The sequence below is a fragment of the Procambarus clarkii genome, chromosome 72 (assembly GCF_040958095.1).
Source record: "Procambarus clarkii isolate CNS0578487 chromosome 72, FALCON_Pclarkii_2.0, whole genome shotgun sequence".
Lineage (NCBI taxonomy): Eukaryota > Metazoa > Arthropoda > Malacostraca > Decapoda > Cambaridae > Procambarus > Procambarus clarkii.
This window is the reverse complement of record NC_091221.1, coordinates 23044401-23063685: the sequence shown is the minus strand read 5'-3', so window position 1 is coordinate 23063685 and position 19285 is coordinate 23044401. Positions and strand designations below refer to the sequence as shown.

General features: G+C 44.6%; 1 protein-coding gene across 1 annotated transcript in view; it reads left to right on the top strand.

Annotated features, from left to right (window-relative positions):
- The window catches only part of LOC138356452 (ankyrin-3-like), a 51513-nt gene extending 34942 nt beyond the window's left edge, over positions 1 to 16571 (top strand). Inside the window, exons 3-4 of the mRNA XM_069312609.1 lie at positions 11734 to 12132; positions 14521 to 16571. Of these exons, the coding sequence (XP_069168710.1) occupies positions 11734 to 12132; positions 14521 to 16176 (2055 nt within the window). The 3' untranslated portion in view covers positions 16177 to 16571. The remainder of the gene's footprint in view (positions 1 to 11733; positions 12133 to 14520) is intronic.
- The last annotated feature ends 2714 nt before the right edge of the window (positions 16572 to 19285 follow it).

Here is a 19285-nt window from a genome sequence, read left to right as displayed (position 1 = left end):
CGTGTGCCCCAAAGAATGAGGTGATTTGATAAAATGCTATGCCCAAGATTACCATCCGTGTACCGGCGGGGGGGGGGGGGGGTTCAAAAAGCTTCGGCTATCACCTCCTTTTGTCTGGTCGTAATGGTCAAGCGGATTAAGGCGTCCTGTACATACCAGTTGCGTTGCTCCTGGCAGTATGGGTTCGAGTGTCACTTCTGGGGTGTGAGTTTTCAGTTGACTATAGTCCTGGGGACCATTCAGGCTTGTTCGCATATATATATAAATATATATATATATTGTGATGATAATCTCTTTCAAGAGAGATTGAGCCTGCTCTTCCCTACAAAGTACGTAACAACAACAGATAATATAGAAGATATATCCAGCAAGTATCTCCAAAACGTTTTGCCCAGAGAGCAAAACGTATCCAGCACACCAGCACACCTGCTACCACCCGCCACCGTAAACCGGCAAACTGCTTGTCCATTGCCTGCCTGTCGCTGATTGGCTGGTGTCCGGTCGCACCTGCCCTCCGCCACAAGTTGATGTCTGGGCTGCAGTGGCCCAGAATCGTCAGAATATCCCAGCGCTCCTTGCAGTTGACATCTCTCGCTGGTAGACTAAGCCTTGGCTTTCGTGTACTAAGGGAGGTGGCAGCTCGAAGCCAATATTCCAGCTCCATTATTATTTATTTTGCTATAACTCACTTGTCTTAACGTAACTTTTCATTTGCCAGTGATTATTCTTATTATTTTGTTTGTTGACTTGTCTTGTATATTTTATGCTTAATTTTATTCATGTCTTGTTTTTCTAACGTAATTAAAATTTCATTGTTAAATTTACTTGTGTTTTGTGTGTCTTCCCATTACCTTACCACAGACGAAAGTTCCAGCTTTTTCTCTTTTTTTTTCTTTAATGTGACGAGGCCCTGCCCCTAGCTTTTGAAACAGCCGAACACCAACGCTTTACCGTCACATTAAGTGGGGGCCTGCCCTAGGAGCTTCACTCAGGTACTGGTGCCAAGTTGTAATTTATGGTAAGCGTATTTGGCTTTGGTAATGTAGCTTTTTACTATTTTTCATATTCAATTTTATTTTTATATGGTGCTGTGTGTATTGTGCATTCCGAGAGTAGCATATGGTGAAGGTGAGACAACTTTGGATTACGTGGTTACTGTAGGCCTCAGTCATACTCTTAATTGGTCATCTCTCCCTCCGTGTTATTACTCGTGTTTACCATCTTTTGTCCCTAGGATATTTCTCATATTTTCGACAGATCATCATATTGGTACCCTGGTACTGTGGTCTGCCCCCGGGTCAAGTGCACCTAATCTTCTGCAATCTGACAGTAGGAGGATAAAGAGGGCCATAGTTCCTCTAGCACGAACTTTAGTTGCTGAATTGGGACCTCAGCAGCAGTTCTCGTCACCAGTTGACACCTCGCACCCCTACACGTCGGTCAGAGATGATGATACATACATTGGTAGGGAATTAGCTTTCTTTTTCAGAGCACAAAAGTTCGTTAATTCTGTAAGCATCATATTAATTTCAGTGGGAAAAACTTGCTTATGTCCTATAGAGACTCGGCAAGGTATGCCTACATTCTTGGACTACCAATTTTACTTTTGAGGCAATTAACTGTTTCATTTGTTTTAGAAACTCAGTTTCGCTTGTTTATTAGGATTTTCTTGCCCTTATCCTCTTACATGAGTACCGGGTACAAGATTTCCTGCGACCTTGATTTAATTAATCATTTAACATCTTGTAATTAACTTTAATTGTTAAAGATTCCACAGGATAGGTACCAGTTGCCACGTTGTCCTGTTTCTGACATTCACTATATCACAACGGTATATTCGTTGTGCATTTATTTGCTAATTTCACAATGTTTCGTCTCCAAGCTTTCCGTGCAGATCCAGCAGGTGAAATAGGGACTTTAAGTCGTGCCAAGAGGACTGAATTACACACTCTTGCACATGAGTATCAACTAGAAGTTCCCTACCAAGCCAACAAAAATGAGATACACAACCTGTTACTGGATCATTTCTTAGAGCAAGGTAAGATAGACTCTGAAACTCACGAAACTTACTTTATTGCAGATAAAACTGATTTGGCAACGATGAAACTCAAAATAGAGCTGGCCAAGATTGAACGCGAGCAGCAAAGGGAAGCAGCTGCCATGCAAAGAGAAGCCCTCGAACAACAAAGGGAAGCGGCTGCCATACGCAGGGAAGAACAAGAACGTGAAATCGCCCTCAAGGAACGTGAGGTTGCAATACTCCGTGAGCGGGAACAAGTACAGCTTGAAACGAAACAACGCCAATTGGAGATTCAACACGAACACGACAGACAACAAGCAACCCTGACTATGGAATGTCGTAAACAAGAATTCGCGTTGGAAACTTCACACCTCGCTCAACGCCAGCAAGCTACCGCCAATCTTCCCATCAGTTTTAATATATCACATGCAAGTAAGTTAATGCCATCATTCGTAGAAACAGAAGTTGACGTGTTTTTCACCACCTTTGAAACCCTTGCTAATCAACTTAGTTGGCCTGCCGACCAATGGGCCACCCTTCTCAGAGTACATCTTACAGGTAGAGCTGCAGTCACACTCAGTACTTTGGCGTCTGAGAATGACTACCAGACTCTGAAACAAGCAGTGTTGGACGCCTACCTTCTCTCCACCGAAAGTTATCGAAGGAAATTCCGTGACCACCTGAAGGCAAGTACCACTACCTTTCTCGAGTTTGCTAACACCAAAAGGAGATATTTTATGAAATGGCTGGAAGCAGCACATGTCTCTACCTTTGCAGAACTCGTCAACCTTATGTTAGTTGAAGAATTCTTGAGGCCTGTGCCGCCTCCTGTCCGTCTATATTTAGCAGATAAAGAAGAAACCGACTACCTAAAGTGTGCTGACACTTACAGCCTCATCCACCGGCTGACACCAGAACCATCCTCCAGTAAGAAGTCGTGGTACAGTTACGAGAAAGTGAGTACCGATCAAGCTGGCTCGCAATTGTACTGTAAGTATTGTAGACTCTATGGACATACCATAGATAAATGTGGTAAGTCTCAATACAAAGGAACCACCGAAACGCCAAAACCCAAACCAACTCCTCCTAAGTCCGGTAAGCCTGTGATGAATGTTGGTGTTCATGTTAATGATCTTTCTCTTTTCAGTAAACACCTGTATACTGGAACTGTCTGCCAACGGTTCAAATCCGGAGGGACGTTTCAAATTGAAGATCTTGAGGGACACAGCGGCTCTTCAATCGATTATTTTGAAGTCGGCTGTGCCCAACATCGCCTACACCGGAGAAACTGTCTTCATCACTGACCTCACTGCTACCACTCCTTATCCTCTCGCCAGAGTCCACCTGGATTGTCCCTTCGTGAACGGAGAAGTCCAAGTCGCCATCAGGGAAAAGCCTTTTCCCATGCCTGGAGTGCAACTTCTCCTGGGCAACGACTTGGCAGAAGACCTGCAACCGACCAACCTGATCGTCATGGACAAACCCCAGGTGTGTACCTCTGTGACGGATAATCCTATATTTGAGTATGTTCCAGCAAAGGTTCAAGAGAGTGATGAAGTTTCTCCTCCGGTTTTAGTGACCACCCGTTCACAAGCCGCACGACCACAGCCAGCTGACTCTACTGCTACCGCTGTCCCTCAAGACCCTCAGAAACTACCCCCGAATCTGACCAAGTTGGAGTTCCGTAAGTTACAGAGGGAAGATCTTACCTTAACACCATTATTTTTCCAGGCTGAGACTCAACCCGACAGTATTCCTGGGTTCCTCCTAGAGAACGAGTTGCTCTACCGCAGATATAGACCCAGTAAACTGAAGGAGGACGACGATTGGGCCAACGTCGAACAACTTGTGATTCCTGCCAGCCTGCGGCCCACTATTCTACACCTGGCCCACGGAGCACTCTCCCACTACGGATTCAACAAGACCTACCATGGAATCCGTCAAGACTACTACTGGCCATGTATGGTAAATAGCGTCAAACAGTACGTCAAACAGTGTCATACATGTCAGATGGCAGGTAAACCGAACATCTCTATTCCCAGAGCGCCACTGATTCCCATACAGGTGCCTGCGGAACCTTTCCACAGACTTATTATAGACTGTGTTGGTCCTTTACCTCGGACCAGTTCAGGTAACGCCTATATCTTAACCATCCTGTGTCCTACCACCAGATTCCCCATAGCAGTTCCAGTAAAGAACATTACGGCTGCTACGGTTGTGAAGCACTTATTGAAGATCTTCACCCAATATGGATTTCCCAGGGAGGTTCAGAGCGACTGTGGCACCAACTTCACCAGTGATCTCTTCAAAAGGACACTGGAGGAGTTCAACATCAAACAGGTATTGTCCAGCCCCTATCATCCTGCTTCACAGGGTTCTCTTGAGCGTAGTCATCAGACTATTAAAGCACTCCTGAAGAAGTTTTGTAATGAAACCTCTAAGGATTGGGATAAGCAAATTGACTTGATAATGTGCATATATAGAAGTCTTCCCAATGAGTCCCTAGGAGTATGTCCTTATGAGATGCTCTATGGACGTAAGTGCCGTACTCCCCTCAAGGCTTTCAAAGACTCTCTACGTGATGCCACCTTCAGTGAGCATCAGAATGTGCCCCAGTTTCTTCAAAACCTACAACACATTCTAGAGAGAGTCCACAGTTTTGCCCAAGATAATCTATTGAAAACACAGGAGAGGATGAAGACTCATTACGACCAGACCAGCAAAGTAAGAAAATTTAAGCCGGGAGACTTCGTACTTGCTTACTTCCCTATCCCAAGTTCTCCTTTACAAAACAGGTTTTCAGGACCCTACCGCATCAAGGAGTGCAGAAACAACCATAACTACGTTCTAGAGACTCCAGATAGGCGGCAGAAGACCCAGCTGTGCCACGTCAACCTCCAAAAGCTATATAACGGTACTCCTCCCACTGTCATGCTTAACTACTCTGTCTTTACAGAACCATACATCCACAGTGAGACCTTCCCTGCTTCTCCTCCCGAAAGCACTGACAAGGAGTCAGCGTTTTCTAATTCGGAAATCCTTACTGATCTTCCAAACTATTTTCAGGACAATCATAGTGCACCTCTCGTCAAGATCTTCAAAGAACATCAGGAGTTGTTCCCAGATGATCCACAAGAGTGTAATGTTACCCAGCACGACATCCAACTGCTCCCTGACACCCGGCCGATTCGTCAACCCTTCTACCGAATCAGCCCTAGCAAGAAGGAAGTCATGCGTGCTGAGGTGCAGTACCTCTTGGATCATGGACTGGCTACACCTTGTGAGTCCCCCTGGGCCTCACCCTGTATCTTGGTGCCAAAACCCCAAGGTAAGGTGAGACTGTGCACTGACTATCGTAAGTTAAATAATGTGACTGTCAAGGATGCATACCCCTTGCCAAGGATAGATGACATTCTTGACGCCATTGGTAATGCCCAGTACTTGTCCCAAGTGGACTTGCTTAAGGGGTATTACCAAGTGTGTTTAACGGAGCGAGCCAAAGAAATATCTGCCTTTATCACTCCTTTTGGACTTTTCAGATATGAACGCCTTCCTTTCGGACTATGTAATGCCCCGGCCACCTTTCAGAGAGCTGTCAACCATGTCATCCAGGGCTTGGATAACACGTACGCCTATTTGGATGATATCGTCGTAGCATCCAACACCTGGAGTGAACATCTGCTCCAGCTGCGACGACTGTTCGCCAAGCTCCTGACAGCCGGCCTCACCATCAACCTGGGCAAGTCCACCTTCGCGAAAGGTAAAGTGCGTTATCTGGGTCATGTAATTGGGAGTGGCAGCCTAGCTCCGTTAGACTCACACACTCAAGCCATCCAGCATTATCCACAGCCTACCACCAGGAAGCAGCTCCTGCGCTTCCTTGGTCTTGCCTCCTAGTACCGTAGGTTTGTGAGAAATTTCAGTACAGTCGCCACGCCTTTAATCATTTTAACCAGTCCCAAGCAACGGTATAAGTGGACCATGCAGCAAACCGTTGCTTTCGAACAACTCAAATTCCTCCTCTGTTCTAATCCCATTCTCGCCTCGCCAGATATCACCAAGCCTTTCATCCTTCATGTCGACGCCAGTGGTACCGGCATTGGTGGTGTCCTGATGCAGCAACGAGGCGAGGAGGTTCTACCTGTCAGCTACTACAGCTACAAATTGAAACCCCACCAGAGGAACTACAGCACTATTGAAAAGGAGCTACTATCCATTGTCCTGAATCTCCAGCGCTTTGTTCCATACCTACAAGGTGCCAGGTCTACCACCATCTTCTCAGACCACAACCCTCTTCGCTTCTTACATCAAGCCCAATTCACTAACCAGCGTCTTCTACGATGGGCTTTATATCTACAAGATTTCAACCTGGAGATCCGCTATATCAAGGGTTCTGACAACATCATAGCCGACGCCCTCTCCAGAGTATATGAAGTAGAAGCAACTCCACCTATTAATCCACCACATGACGACGTACTTCTTCCAGAACTGCAGGCTTCAGGGGAGAGTTGTGACGATAATCTCTTTCAAGAGAGATTGAGCCTGCTCTTCCCTACAAAGTACGTAACAACAACAGATAATATAGAAAATATATCCAGCAAGTATCTCCAAAACGTTTTGTCCAGAGAGCAAAACGTATTCAGCACACCAGCACACCTGCTACCGCCCGCCACCGTAAACCGGCAAACTGCTTGTCCATTGCCTGCCTGTCGCTGATTGGCTGGTGTCCCGTCGCACCTGCCCTCCGCCACAAGTTGATGTCTGGGCTGCAGTGGCCCAGAATCGTCAGAATATCCCAGTGCTCCTTGCAGTTGACATCTCTCGCTGGTAGACTAAGCCTTGGCTTTCGTGTACTAAGGGAGGTGGCAGCTCGAAGCCAATATTCCAGCTCCATTATTATTTATTTTGCTATAACTCACTTTTCTTAACGTAACTTTTCATTTGCCAGTGATTATTCTTATTATTTTGTTTGTTGACTTGTCTTGTATATTTTATGCTTAATTTTATTCATGTCTTGTTTTTCTAACATAATTAAAATTTCATTGTTAAATTTACTTGTGTTTTGTGTGTCTTCCCATTACCTTACCACAGACGAAAGTTCCAGCTTTTTCTCTTTTTTTTCTTTAATGTGACGAGGCCCTGCCCCTAGCTTTTAAAACAGCTGAACACCAACGCTTTACCGTCACAATATATATATATATATATATATATATATATATATATATATATATATATATATATATATATATATATATATATATGTATATATATATATATATATATATATATATATATATATATATATATATATATATATATATATATATATATAATGTATCGTGGCCTAACTATCCTACTCAACAAGGGGGTAATGGGAGGGAAAATTAATCTACCTTCAACATTCCTGGCTCACGACGCCTGTCCTTCGATGGTGTGAGGTTCCCACGCTTCCTGAATCGGTCCTTGATGATCCAGTAACATGTTGCAAGACCTCAGGTGTCGTGAAGCTGTCGCGTCATCGCTGTGCCGCTCCCACCGATTCAGATATCCCAATCCTGGTCCAACCAGGGGTCACTGAGCTAGTCACTGTATACATACTCGTTCCCTCCAAAAAGGCATTGTTCCTTGTCCTAGGAATGGTGTTGTCCTTCCGACGTCCTCAGTGGATGTGATCCAGTTACAGCAGGCCTGCCTGCCACACCGTCCAGACCCTCAAGCGACAGGCGGCGCCCTCCAAAATTGTCGCCGACCGATTCCTCAAGTTTTGGCACTTCTCTGCTCAATAAACTTGGTTTCTTCTTGCTACCTAGAAGTACAGGGTCTCCAGTGACAATGGTGGGCTGCGATGGCTAACTATAATCCACTGAGAAAGACTCCCAGAGCTTCCAATCCTCTAGAGCTGATCGACGCACGTCCTCTCGCTTCCACAGTCAGGTCAACTCTGACGCTACCTCCGTTGGCGCCGCCAAGGGCATTCGGTGACGTCACGGCTGACGCTGAATGGTCGCCCGTTGCATGTGACCTCAGCCAGCCAATCCGCAGCCGGCTGGCGTCATCCACAAAATGCCAGATTGCAGGCAATGGGCACCATTTTGTTTGTCTCAAGGGGGCTACTTCCCCTTTACCTTCAAACTTATAAGTGCAAATTTCTCCCTTATCAAGCGGCCGATCTGGTCAACACATATATCAAGAGGCTCCCTGCACCACAGGGAATCAGCAGGGTCAGAAGATATGACTCTTAAAGCCGGATTTGGGGAGAAATTGAAAGGGGCTCGTAATAATTGGTTGTTTGTTTAAGCCTTATAGGGCTTATACAGTTATTGCTTATATAACTGGGGTACTTGTTCATGTAGCTGAAACAAGTACTGTTGGTAATAGCCTAGTATTTTAATTTCCTTTACTAGGCTATGTTATCCTACCTCACTCAAAGGTTGACATATATATGTTAAATATTAAATACACACAAGATTTGAGTGGTACTTAGTATCACTACATGAAGTACCACGGTTTAGTCCTTCATTTTCACTTTCGGATGGAGTAGTTATACCTTGTAACACGCAAAGATGAAATCCAATAGAAATAAAGTAATAATGGTAAATATATGGTAAACACAATTCCTGTAATTAATAATTCCCTTCCTATTTCGGGTCTGTGAAATGGGTTAAATTTTGGCTAGACTTAAATTCCTAAGTACAGTGCTAGGTGTATAGTAATCCTACCCTAGTTGGGTTAGCACAATTAAATTGATTAGACTTGGTTGAACATTCTTCAATTCAGCTCTAGCCTAAGGATGTCCTACCCTCATAAAGGGTTTGCAAGAAATTCTATAATACAATGATGTGCAGAATGAAATAGTGCAATATTTTGTTACGTTTTATATAAGAATATACACAATTATGTTCAGGGAATATATACATAAATTATGTTTGGCCTTCTCGCCACAGCCTCATATGGTACTTGATACTGTTGATCAATTTGTTGGCCACATGTGCTCTTAATTCATGCGAGAGGTGAACTCTATCTGGAGAAATATTCTCACGGAATGGTCAAGCTGTGAAATGAATTAACGTGGTTCCCAACCGTAACTTCCTCCTGAAACGATAATTAATGTAATTAGCTGTGCGTTTATAAAGCTTGGAACTGATTCTCCAATTATTATTTTCTGTTGGTTGGTGCGATTCTATTATAGTAAACACTACAGCAGAGTTATTTAATTTAAAGAAGTTAATTATACTTCTAAGTTGAGTAATTGTCTCAGCCAGGTTTTAGGATGGGTGAATGTCATTAACACATAAATAAATTATAGTTAAATGATGTGGCCACTCCAAAGCTGCCGTTAATACTGGGTTATTATGGAAGTTATGATCTGTAGCACCTGGTCACCGGAATATTTGTATCACTACTTCAGGTATTGTGGCAAGTTCTGTGGGCAATTGACTGTGGCCCACAATTTCCACTTTAAACATTAGGTTTTATTACCTGGCAGCTGTGGATGTTATCACTTAATTGTTATTGTAGGTTGGTCAAGTTTGGCTAGGAAATAATGGCAGCCTACTTCCTGCTGTAGTTTATAGTTTGATTTAAGAATAGTCTAATTTCTGGCTATCCTTTTAAATAAGAACTAGATTTTATTAAAATTTTGCCCGTAAACCTGTAGGTGTCAAATTTGGTGCACCGGTTTGTTTACGGATAGTTTAATTTTGACTATCCAGTTCATAAAGGACCATAATTTTATGTGGGAAATTTCCCAGTAGGCAACTTGTTACTTTATGTTCGTATATATGGGTGTACTGTACGTTCAGTTTTATCTTCTGTTGGGTGTTACCCTGTACACATAATTTTTTTTTTTGGGGTGGGGGTTGATTTAATAGTTATATCAACCGTAAATTATAAATTAATAATATATAATTAAATTGGTTAGTGAGCTACTCTACAGTTTGTTAAGTGAAAGACCAAGTGATGTTATCTGTCAAGAAGATTTCTACATTAACTATCAGAAACACGAGTGTGTGGGCAACAAGTGTAGTTCAGACAGTCAGTGGGGACCTCGTGACTCTGCGTCTCAGTATCCAGCTTGTTGAAACAGATGGATTGGTCTCTCAGGTCATCACAGTAGATCTGCCAAAAGGTCACATAGTAACAATTGCTTCAACCTACTATCAATTGGCACAGTTTAGAGAAGTCTAAAAGTTAATTAATAAAGAGTAGTGAGAGACTCACTCTGTTTGGTTAGAATGCATGCCTCATAACCCGGCTGAATCACTAATTTTACTGAGCTCAGAAATAAAAGTAGAAACATTTAAATACAACCAGGACGAGGTCTCTAGTAATTGGAGGATGCGGCATCGGAAGTGAAGATAATCTGGTCCACGAACAGAAAGCAGCTGCCAGGAGCACCTCACGAGAGCCTCGCAGATCTCTTACTTAATGGCCGACCTTCCTCCCTCTCCCCCAGGACTAGTCACGCCACTCCTCCCTCTCCCCCGGGACTAGTCACGCCACGCCTCCCTCTCCCCCGGGACTAGTCACGCCACTCCTCCCTCTCCCCCGGGACTAGTCACGCCACTCCTCCCTCTCCCCCGGGACTAGTCACGCCACTCCTACGTCTGCTAATTTAATTCGTTCATGAACGAAGAGAGGAAGGTGTTAAATTATGTATATTATATGTATATATATTATACATATAATATGTATTATATTGGTCTCAGTTACAAGGAGCATTTTTTTTAATGCTTGGAACGCTGTACGGAGACTAATTCAGTAACTGAGACATAATATGTAAATAGAATTCATTGTGTGACTATTTAAAAAACGCACGAAGCACATAAATCACAGGAGAAAGTCACTGAGTTCTATCTAGATTTTGATTAAATCCAATCTAATACAGCAATTGCAAATGAAAGCAGATGGCAGACTGGCGTTATTGGAAGTCAGGCAAAATAAGTCATCGTGCGGATGTGGTGGGTGATGCAACCACCCTCCAACGCTTCCAGGAAACTTCTGGTGTTCAGTAACTAGAAATTAATAATGTTAGTAAAATTAGTTTCCTGGCGCAGAAAATTTATCTTGTTGTATCAGGGGTTAGTACTCTAAGTCTCGGAAATTTCCCACACATGTAGGATAAAGCTACTTTATGGTGCACAATTACCATAGTGAAAGGAGGCATATTGAGCATGTAAGATTGGGGAGGGGGAGGTAAATTGGTTTGGAATAATAGGGAGATGAGACAGAACCCTCCCTGCCTCACTAGTGCAGCACAATTTCTATGTATATTTGCAGATGCTGTATAATGTGTTTACAGGTGTTGGTGCATGTCTTACAACAATATAATGTGTTTACAGGTGTTGGTGCATGTCTTACAACAATATAATGTGTTTACAGGTGTTGGTGCATGTCTTACAACAATATAATGTGTTTACAGGTGTTGGTGCATGTCTTACAACAATTTAATGTGTTTACAGGTGTTGGTGCATGTCTTACAACAATTTAATGTGTTTACAGGTGCTGATGCTTGTTATACAACAATATAATGTGTTTACAGGTGTTCCTTCATATACTGGAGGAAGAACGTGCTAAGATCAAAGAGCTGGGGGAGCTTGGTGCAGGTGTTGATGGAGTAAGAGAGCTTGGTGCAGGTGTTGATGAAGTAATAGCACTGAAATGTGTTTAAAGGTGTTGGTGAATGTATTACAAAAAATACAATGTGTTTACAGGTGTTCCTTCATGTTCTGGTGCAAGAACGTGATAAAATTAAAGAGTTGGGAGAGCTTGGTGCAGGTGTTGATGAAGTAATATCCACCATAAGAGGCGAGGCTCCATGGAGAGCCTGCTGGCCCCGAGGCAGGTCAGTGGTGAGCCTGACTCAGCTCATGGTTCAGGCGGCTCGTGCCAAGTGCACCTTGACCTGCAGCTTCCTCCACCTGGCTGGTGCTCAGTCCTCCTTATGTAGCAAGTCCGGCGCGAGTCCTCTGCACGCTGCCCTGGACGCTGGACACTGGGAGCTGGCGGCCCGGATGGTGAAGGACATGGACGGCTCTCTGTATGTTCCTGACCCCACAGGTCGCCTGCCCACAGTCACCCTGCCTCCACACCTCGCCCACTCTCTGGAGCAGGTCAGTGTACACGCTCCACACCTCGCCCACTCTCTGGAGCAGGTCAGTGTACATGCTCCACACCTCGCCCACTCTCTGGAGCAGGTCAGTGTACACGCTCCACACCTCGCCCACTCTCTGGAGCAGGTCAGTGTACATGCTCCACACCTCGCCCACTCTCTGGAGCAGGTCAGTGTACATGCTCCACACCTCACACACTCTCTGGAGCAGGTCAGTGTACATGCTCCACACCTCACACACTCTCTGGAGCAGGTCAGTGTACATGCTCCACACCTCACCTACTGTCTGGAGCAGGTCAGTGTACATGCTCCACACCTCACCTACTGTCTGGAGCAGGTCAGTGTACATGCTCCACACCTCGCCCACTCTCTGGAGCAGGTCAGTGTACATGCTCCACACCTCACCCACTCTCTGGAGCAGGTCAGTATACATGCTCCACACCTCACCCACTCTCTGGAGCAGGTCAGTGTACATGCTCCACACCTCGCCCACTCACTGGAGTAGGTCAGTGTACATGCTCCACACCTCACTCAGTATGTGGGTGAGGTGCTCCACCTCCACAAGACAGTAGTTCACCTCACTACATTCATACTTTACTAGGCATGACTAACTAAACTAACATCCATTTAAGGAAATTGATCAATATGCAGTTATATATATTCAGTGATATTCCATTGACTGGTACACTATAATACTATGATTCTCTCTCTCTTACACCAGCCCACATATTGTGCCTAACAAGTAGTCTTACTTAACCTAGTAAGCGAGGCTGAACATGCAGAATAAATAAAATATTCCTGTTTGGATGACATTTCAAGTACATTTTGTTAACGTTGTGTTGTAACACCATAAATGGTTGTATTTAATAATTTACATACAACGAGTGTAAGTAAACAGGATATTGGCGGCGCCAGGCTGTCGATCCTTGGCATGTCAAAAGTCACACCTTATGAGTGTTAATTGTCACAGGTTGAGTAGGTCAGGTCGTATTATGTGACCTCGGTCTCTGCTAAACTGATAACTGCAGGCGGGTGGCTGTGTTCTTTCCATCAAACAAGCCGCTGTCTTTGTGTGTAGGAAGATATCAATAGGCTATCTTTCGGTAGGAGGAGTTTAGCTCTCGGTTCTCCCTTAAATACCTGAGAAATTGTACATTTGAGAGATAGACAGAGAGAGAGAGAGTGAGGTTCCAGTAGCCCAGACTAGGTCTGTCTGTCATGGCACCTGTCCCACCGGTCTGTCCCAGGCCGGTGGGGACTCTCTCTGTCAGCCGTATCCTCCCCTCCTTGCTGACCTTTTTTTACTCTGACTTTGGTGAGTGAAATTGTTTGATTGAAGTATTTTGTGTTTTCCAACTTATATGTTGTTTGATTTTTAGGGACAGTCAGCCGTAGGTGCTCTCAAATTATTGTGTGGTGACTCAAATTATTAATTAATGTTGATATCTGAACATAAAGGGGACAGGGATGAGTTATGATATCCATATGATTGTGAATTTTCCTGAATATATACATATAAATTAATAATTGATTATCTTACTCTTAAATTGTCTTTAATTCTGATCCCAAGATTTTGGATTCATGTCTATGATATAGTGAAAGCTAGAGTGGAGAGCACTAGGAAGTTTACTTGCTAAAGATTATGACATAATAATTCTTGATGATATGATATAAATACTTACAGTCGTTACATGATAACATCAGTTAATATTGTAGGACAGACAAGTTCCATTTATTGTCTTATAAATAACTCTTGAATGAATGGTGGCAGAACTTCTTCTTCCTTCCCCCTTCCTTTTTTTTTCCTCTCATCTTCTAGCACTTCTACTCCTCTACCCTACCTATCTACCTCTTATCTAATCTACCTACTCTAACCCATTTTCTCCCATTCTAAACTTTCCCTTTCTCCTGACCGCTCTTCCTCACTCCTCCCCTCCACCTTACTCTCTCTCACTCTATGCGTTTTTTAACTTTTCATTTTTCTCAATTTTCCGTTATGTTACAACGTCAATAATACTTTATAATAACTATATTAATATTATATTTTGGTAGTGCTGAGGAATAATCTGTATATTTTGTAATATGAGGTTACAAAGTTTTTTTGGTCTAAATATACAAATTGTATATAATTTATGTTATAATGTATGTATCTATCAGTGTATAAGATAAAAATAGTAGCATTAACAATTGTTTGTGAGGCATTTCGGTTTCTTCAACAACTTCTTTACGGCAATAGTTACAACAATCTGCAAGAGGCATTATTATAAGGATTTTTTTATTTTTTTTTTCTTTCTTTCGATATCTATTGCTTTTTATTTAAAAAAATGAAATCAGATATCGTTGGCATTAAAATGTTGTGATAATAATTATATTCCAACATATTTTACAGAGTATTTATAACAAGGAAAGGAACAAGCTGCAGGACCTACTGGAGAAGACAAAACACCCCAGCGACAAGCATCAGGTCCAGAAGATTCTGGACGTTCAGAAGACTCTCTTCACTCGCTACTTGACTGCCGAAGCTAGAGGAGTCCGAGTGTGGTCCACAGGACCCCAGGCTCTCCTGGTGGCCTCACGAAGTGGGCTGCAGCAGCAGATATACCTCCTGGTGAAGGTGGGAGGCCTGGCTGTAGACACACTAGTGGATCCCACCGCTGCCACCACTGCCCTCCACCAGGCAGCCGCTCATGGCAAGTCTGGCTGCGTCCTCCTCCTCCTGAGCCTTGGTGCCCAGCCGCTCCTGCCTGACAGATATGGCCACACACCTCCCCACCTCGCTGCAATGTTCGGCAATCAACACACTTATCAACTTTTAGCAGAATTTATCATGGAACCCCAACCTTCCTGCAGGGCGGGAACTACCCCACAAGATGTCTGTAGACATTTCTCTCAATATCTGCAGAAGTACAATATACGTGGAACTGTATCATCAGCTGATTCTGAACACATAAATAATGACCCAACAGAAGCTGCTATGAATCTTCTCCGCCGTATTGATTTAAGGAACTTGGTGAGAGACTTAGAGAAGACAACGGTTGACTTCACCATGCGTGAAGCACAAGAGGTCAAGGATGAAGTAATGAGAGAGCTTCAACAAATTACAGAAAATGTTTCAGATAAAACTTTTAGAGGGGAACTGAGACTGTCTGGGAGCGCTGCAGATGGTACAAGGCTCTATTGTCCCGATGAGTTTGATGTTAATTTTGTTCTCCAGAAGCTTTCTGGAGTCGAAGTTAAAGTTATACAACAAACAGAGAAAGAAGTCTTAGCCAGCGGTCACAAGTTAAAAGTCACAATTAAGACTAAAAATTCAAGTCTCCATGGGAATAACTTAGTAACAAAGTTTTATGATAGAGTGGGAGAGTGCCTGAAGAACTACACCATCGGTGACAAGCGCCTTAGTCTAGTGCCACCTGGCCTGACCAGGACGCAGGTGGGTGTGGCACTGTCACTGGCCTGGCAGGGAAGTGAGTATCCGCTGTTGTTGGTCAGTGTTGACTTAGTGCCAGTGGTGGTGGTGCCTTGGCCTAAGAAGATCAGCAGACCTCCCCTCACGCCCGACTCCTCACAAATAATCCAGCTCAGCAACACAGAAGATGGGCCGTGGAGGTGTAGCCTGGCTGCGACAGAGGTGGAGGTGCTGCAGCAGCTGGAGCCTCAAGAGCGCCGGGTGTTTCTCACCTGCAAGACTCTCCTCTCCCGCTTGAAGGCTGAGCCTTGGATGCCCAGACACGTCAAGAACCAGTTTTCCTGGTGGGACTCCCGCAATTGGAAAGTTCCAACTCCTGCAGGATTCTGCCTCAAAAATTCCTTCCTGAGACAGTTGCAAAGGAAGCGAGAGCAAGGAATCGACTGGCATGAGCAAGACATATTGATCATAGTGAAGTCTGTCTTCAGAGACATGTGTCATGAGATGGTTGATCCATCAACTGGTGTCGAGTCTCTCGTGCCAGCCAAAGTTAATGCCTACTTCGGTGGAGATTGTGAAAAGCCCAAGATGGGTGAAGGAGCTCCCGAAATTGTTAGCTATCTTGACACTGTCTAAGATAGCTGGAAAACCCTAGAGAGGTTACTTAGGACTAGGACTGGGCTTCCTTAACAAGTGAGTCATTAACTTCAGCTGTGAGACTGTAGGGACTCAGGGAGTCTTCTGTTGACAGAACACTTATACTTGCAGGAGTTTACAGGACAAGAAGGATACATAAGGAAGGTGAGCCTCTCAATGGGATCATTATTAGCAGGATTTGTAATGGTCTTCCGCCTCAACAACATCAATTCATTTAACGTTATATTCCACCTTGTTCTGTTAGGCCCTGGAAGTCCTCTCCTGTTATCTGTTATTATTGTCAGAGGAGAGATATTAAACACTTAATTGTTGTCATGGTGACTGTTGTCATGGTGACTGTTGTCATGGTGACTGTTGTCATGGTGACTGTTGTCATGGTCACTGTTGTCATGGTGACTGTTGTAATGGTGACTGTTGTCATGGTGACTGTTGCCATGGTGACTGTTGTCATGGTGACTGTTGTCATGGTGACTGTTGTCATGGTGACTGTTGTAATGGTGACTGTTGTCATGGTGACTGTTGCCATGGTGACTGTTGTCATGGTGACTGTTGTCATGGTGACTGTTGTCATGGTGGCTGTTGTCATGGTGACTGTTGTCATGGTGACTGTGGTCATGGTGACTGTTGTCATGGTGACTGTTGTCATGGTGACTGTTGTCATGGTGACTGTTGTCATGGTGACTGTTGTCATGGTGACTGTTGTCATGGTGGCTGTTGTCATGGTGGCTGTTGTCATGGTGACTGTGGTCATGGTGACTGTGGTCATGGTGACTGTTGTCGTGGTGACTGTTGTCGTGGTGACTGTTGTCGTGGTGACTGTTGTCGTGGTGACTGTTGTCATGGTGACTGTTGTCATGGTGACTGTTGTCATGGTGGCTGTTGTCATGGTGGCTGTTGTCATGGTGACTGTGGTCATGGTGACTGTTGTCATGGTGACTGTTGTCGTGGTGACTGTTGTCGTGGTGTCTGTTGTCGTGGTGACTGTTGTCATAGTGACTGTTGTCATGGTGACTGTTGTCATGGTGGCTGTTGTCATGGTGACTAATGTCATGGTGACTGTTGTCATGGTGACTGTTGTCATTATGACTGTTGTCATGGTGGCTGTTGTCATGGTGACTGTTGTCATGGTGACTGTTGTCATGGTGACTGTTGTCATTATGACTGTTGTCATGGTGACTGTTGTCAGGGTGACTGTTGTCATGGTGACTGTTGTCATCGTGACTGTTGTCATGGTGACTGTGGTCATGGTGGCTGTTGTCATGGTGACTGTTGTCATGGTGACTGTTGTCATGGTGGCTGTTGTCATGGTGACTGTTGTCATGGTAGCTGTTGTCATGGTGACTGTTGTCATGGTGGCTGTTGTCATGGTGGCTGTTGTCATGGTGGCTGTTGTCATGGTGACTGTTGTCATGGTGGCTGTTGTCATGGTGGCTGTTGTCATGGTGACTGTGGTCATGGTGACTGTTGTCATGGTGACTGTTGTCGTGGTGACTGTTGTCATGGTGGCTGTTGTCATGGTGACTGTGGTCATGGTGACTGTTGTCATGGTGACTGTTGTCGTGGTGACTGTTGTCATGGTGACTGTTGTCGTGGTGACTGTTGTCGTGGTGACTGTTGTCATGGTGACTGTTGTCATGGTAGCTGTTGTCATGGTGACTGTTGTCATGGTGGCTGTTGTCATGGTGGCTGTTGTCATGGTGGCTGTTGTCATGGTGACTGTTGTCATGGTGGCTGTTGTCATGGTGGCTGTTGTCATGGTGACTGTGGTCATGGTGACTGTTGTCATGGTGACTGTTGTCATGGTGACTGTTGTCATGGTGACTGTTGTCATCGTGACTGTTGTCATGGTGACTGTTGTCATGGTGACTGTTGTCATGGTGACTGTTGTCATGGTGACTGTTGTCATGGTGACTGTTGTCATGGTGACTGTTGTCATCATGACTGTTGTCATGGTGACTGTGGTCATGGTGGCTGTTGTCATGGTGACTGTTGTCATGGTGACTGTTGTCATGGTGGCTGTTGTCATGGTGACTGTTGTCATGGTAACTGTTGTCATGGTGGCTGTTGTCATGGTGGCTGTTGTCATGGTGGCTGTTGTCATGGTGACTGTTGTCATGGTGACTGTTGTCATGATGGCTGTTGTCATGGTGACTGTTGTCATGGTGACTGTTGTCATGGTGGCTGTTGTCATGATGGCTTTTGTCATGATGGCTGTTGTCATGGTGGCTGTTGTCATGGTGACTGTTGTCATGGTGGCTGGTGTCATGGTGGCTGTTGTCATGGTGACTGTTGTCATGGTGGCTGTTGTCATGGTGGCTGTTGTCATGGTGGCTGTTGTCATGGTGACTGTTGTCATGGTGGCTGTTGTCATGGTGGCTGTTGTCATGGTGACTGTTGTCATGGTGACTGTTGTCATGGTGGCTGTTGTCATGGTGACTATTGTCATGGTGACTGTTGTCGTGGTGACTGTTGTCGTGGTGACTGTTGTCATGGTGACTGTTGTCATGGTGACTATTGTCATGGTGACTGTTGTCATTATGACTGTTGTCATGGTGACTGTTGTCATGGTGACTGTTGTCATGGTGACTGTGGTCATGGTGACTGTTGTCATGGTGACTGTTGTCGTGGTGACTGTTGTCGTGGTGACTGTGGTCATGGTGACTGTTGTCATGGTGACTGTTGTCATGGTGACTGTTGTCATGGTGACTGTTGTCATGGTGACTGTTGTCATGGTGACTGTTGTCATGGTGACTGTTGATATGGTGACTGTTGTCGTGGTGACTGTTGTCGTGGTGACTGTGGTCATGGTGACTGTTGTCATGGTGACTGTGGTCATGGTGACTGTTGTCATGGTGACTGTTGTCATGGTGACTGTGATCATGGTGACTGTTGTCATGGTGACTGTTGTCATGGTGACTGTTGTCGTGGTGACTGTTGTCGTGGTGACTGTTGTCGTGGTGACTGTTGTCGTGGTGACTGTTGTCGTGGTGACTGTTGTTATGGTGACTGTTGTCATGGTGACTGTTGTCATGGTGACTGTGGTCGTGGTGACTGTTGTCATGGTGACTGTTGTCATGGTGACTGTTGT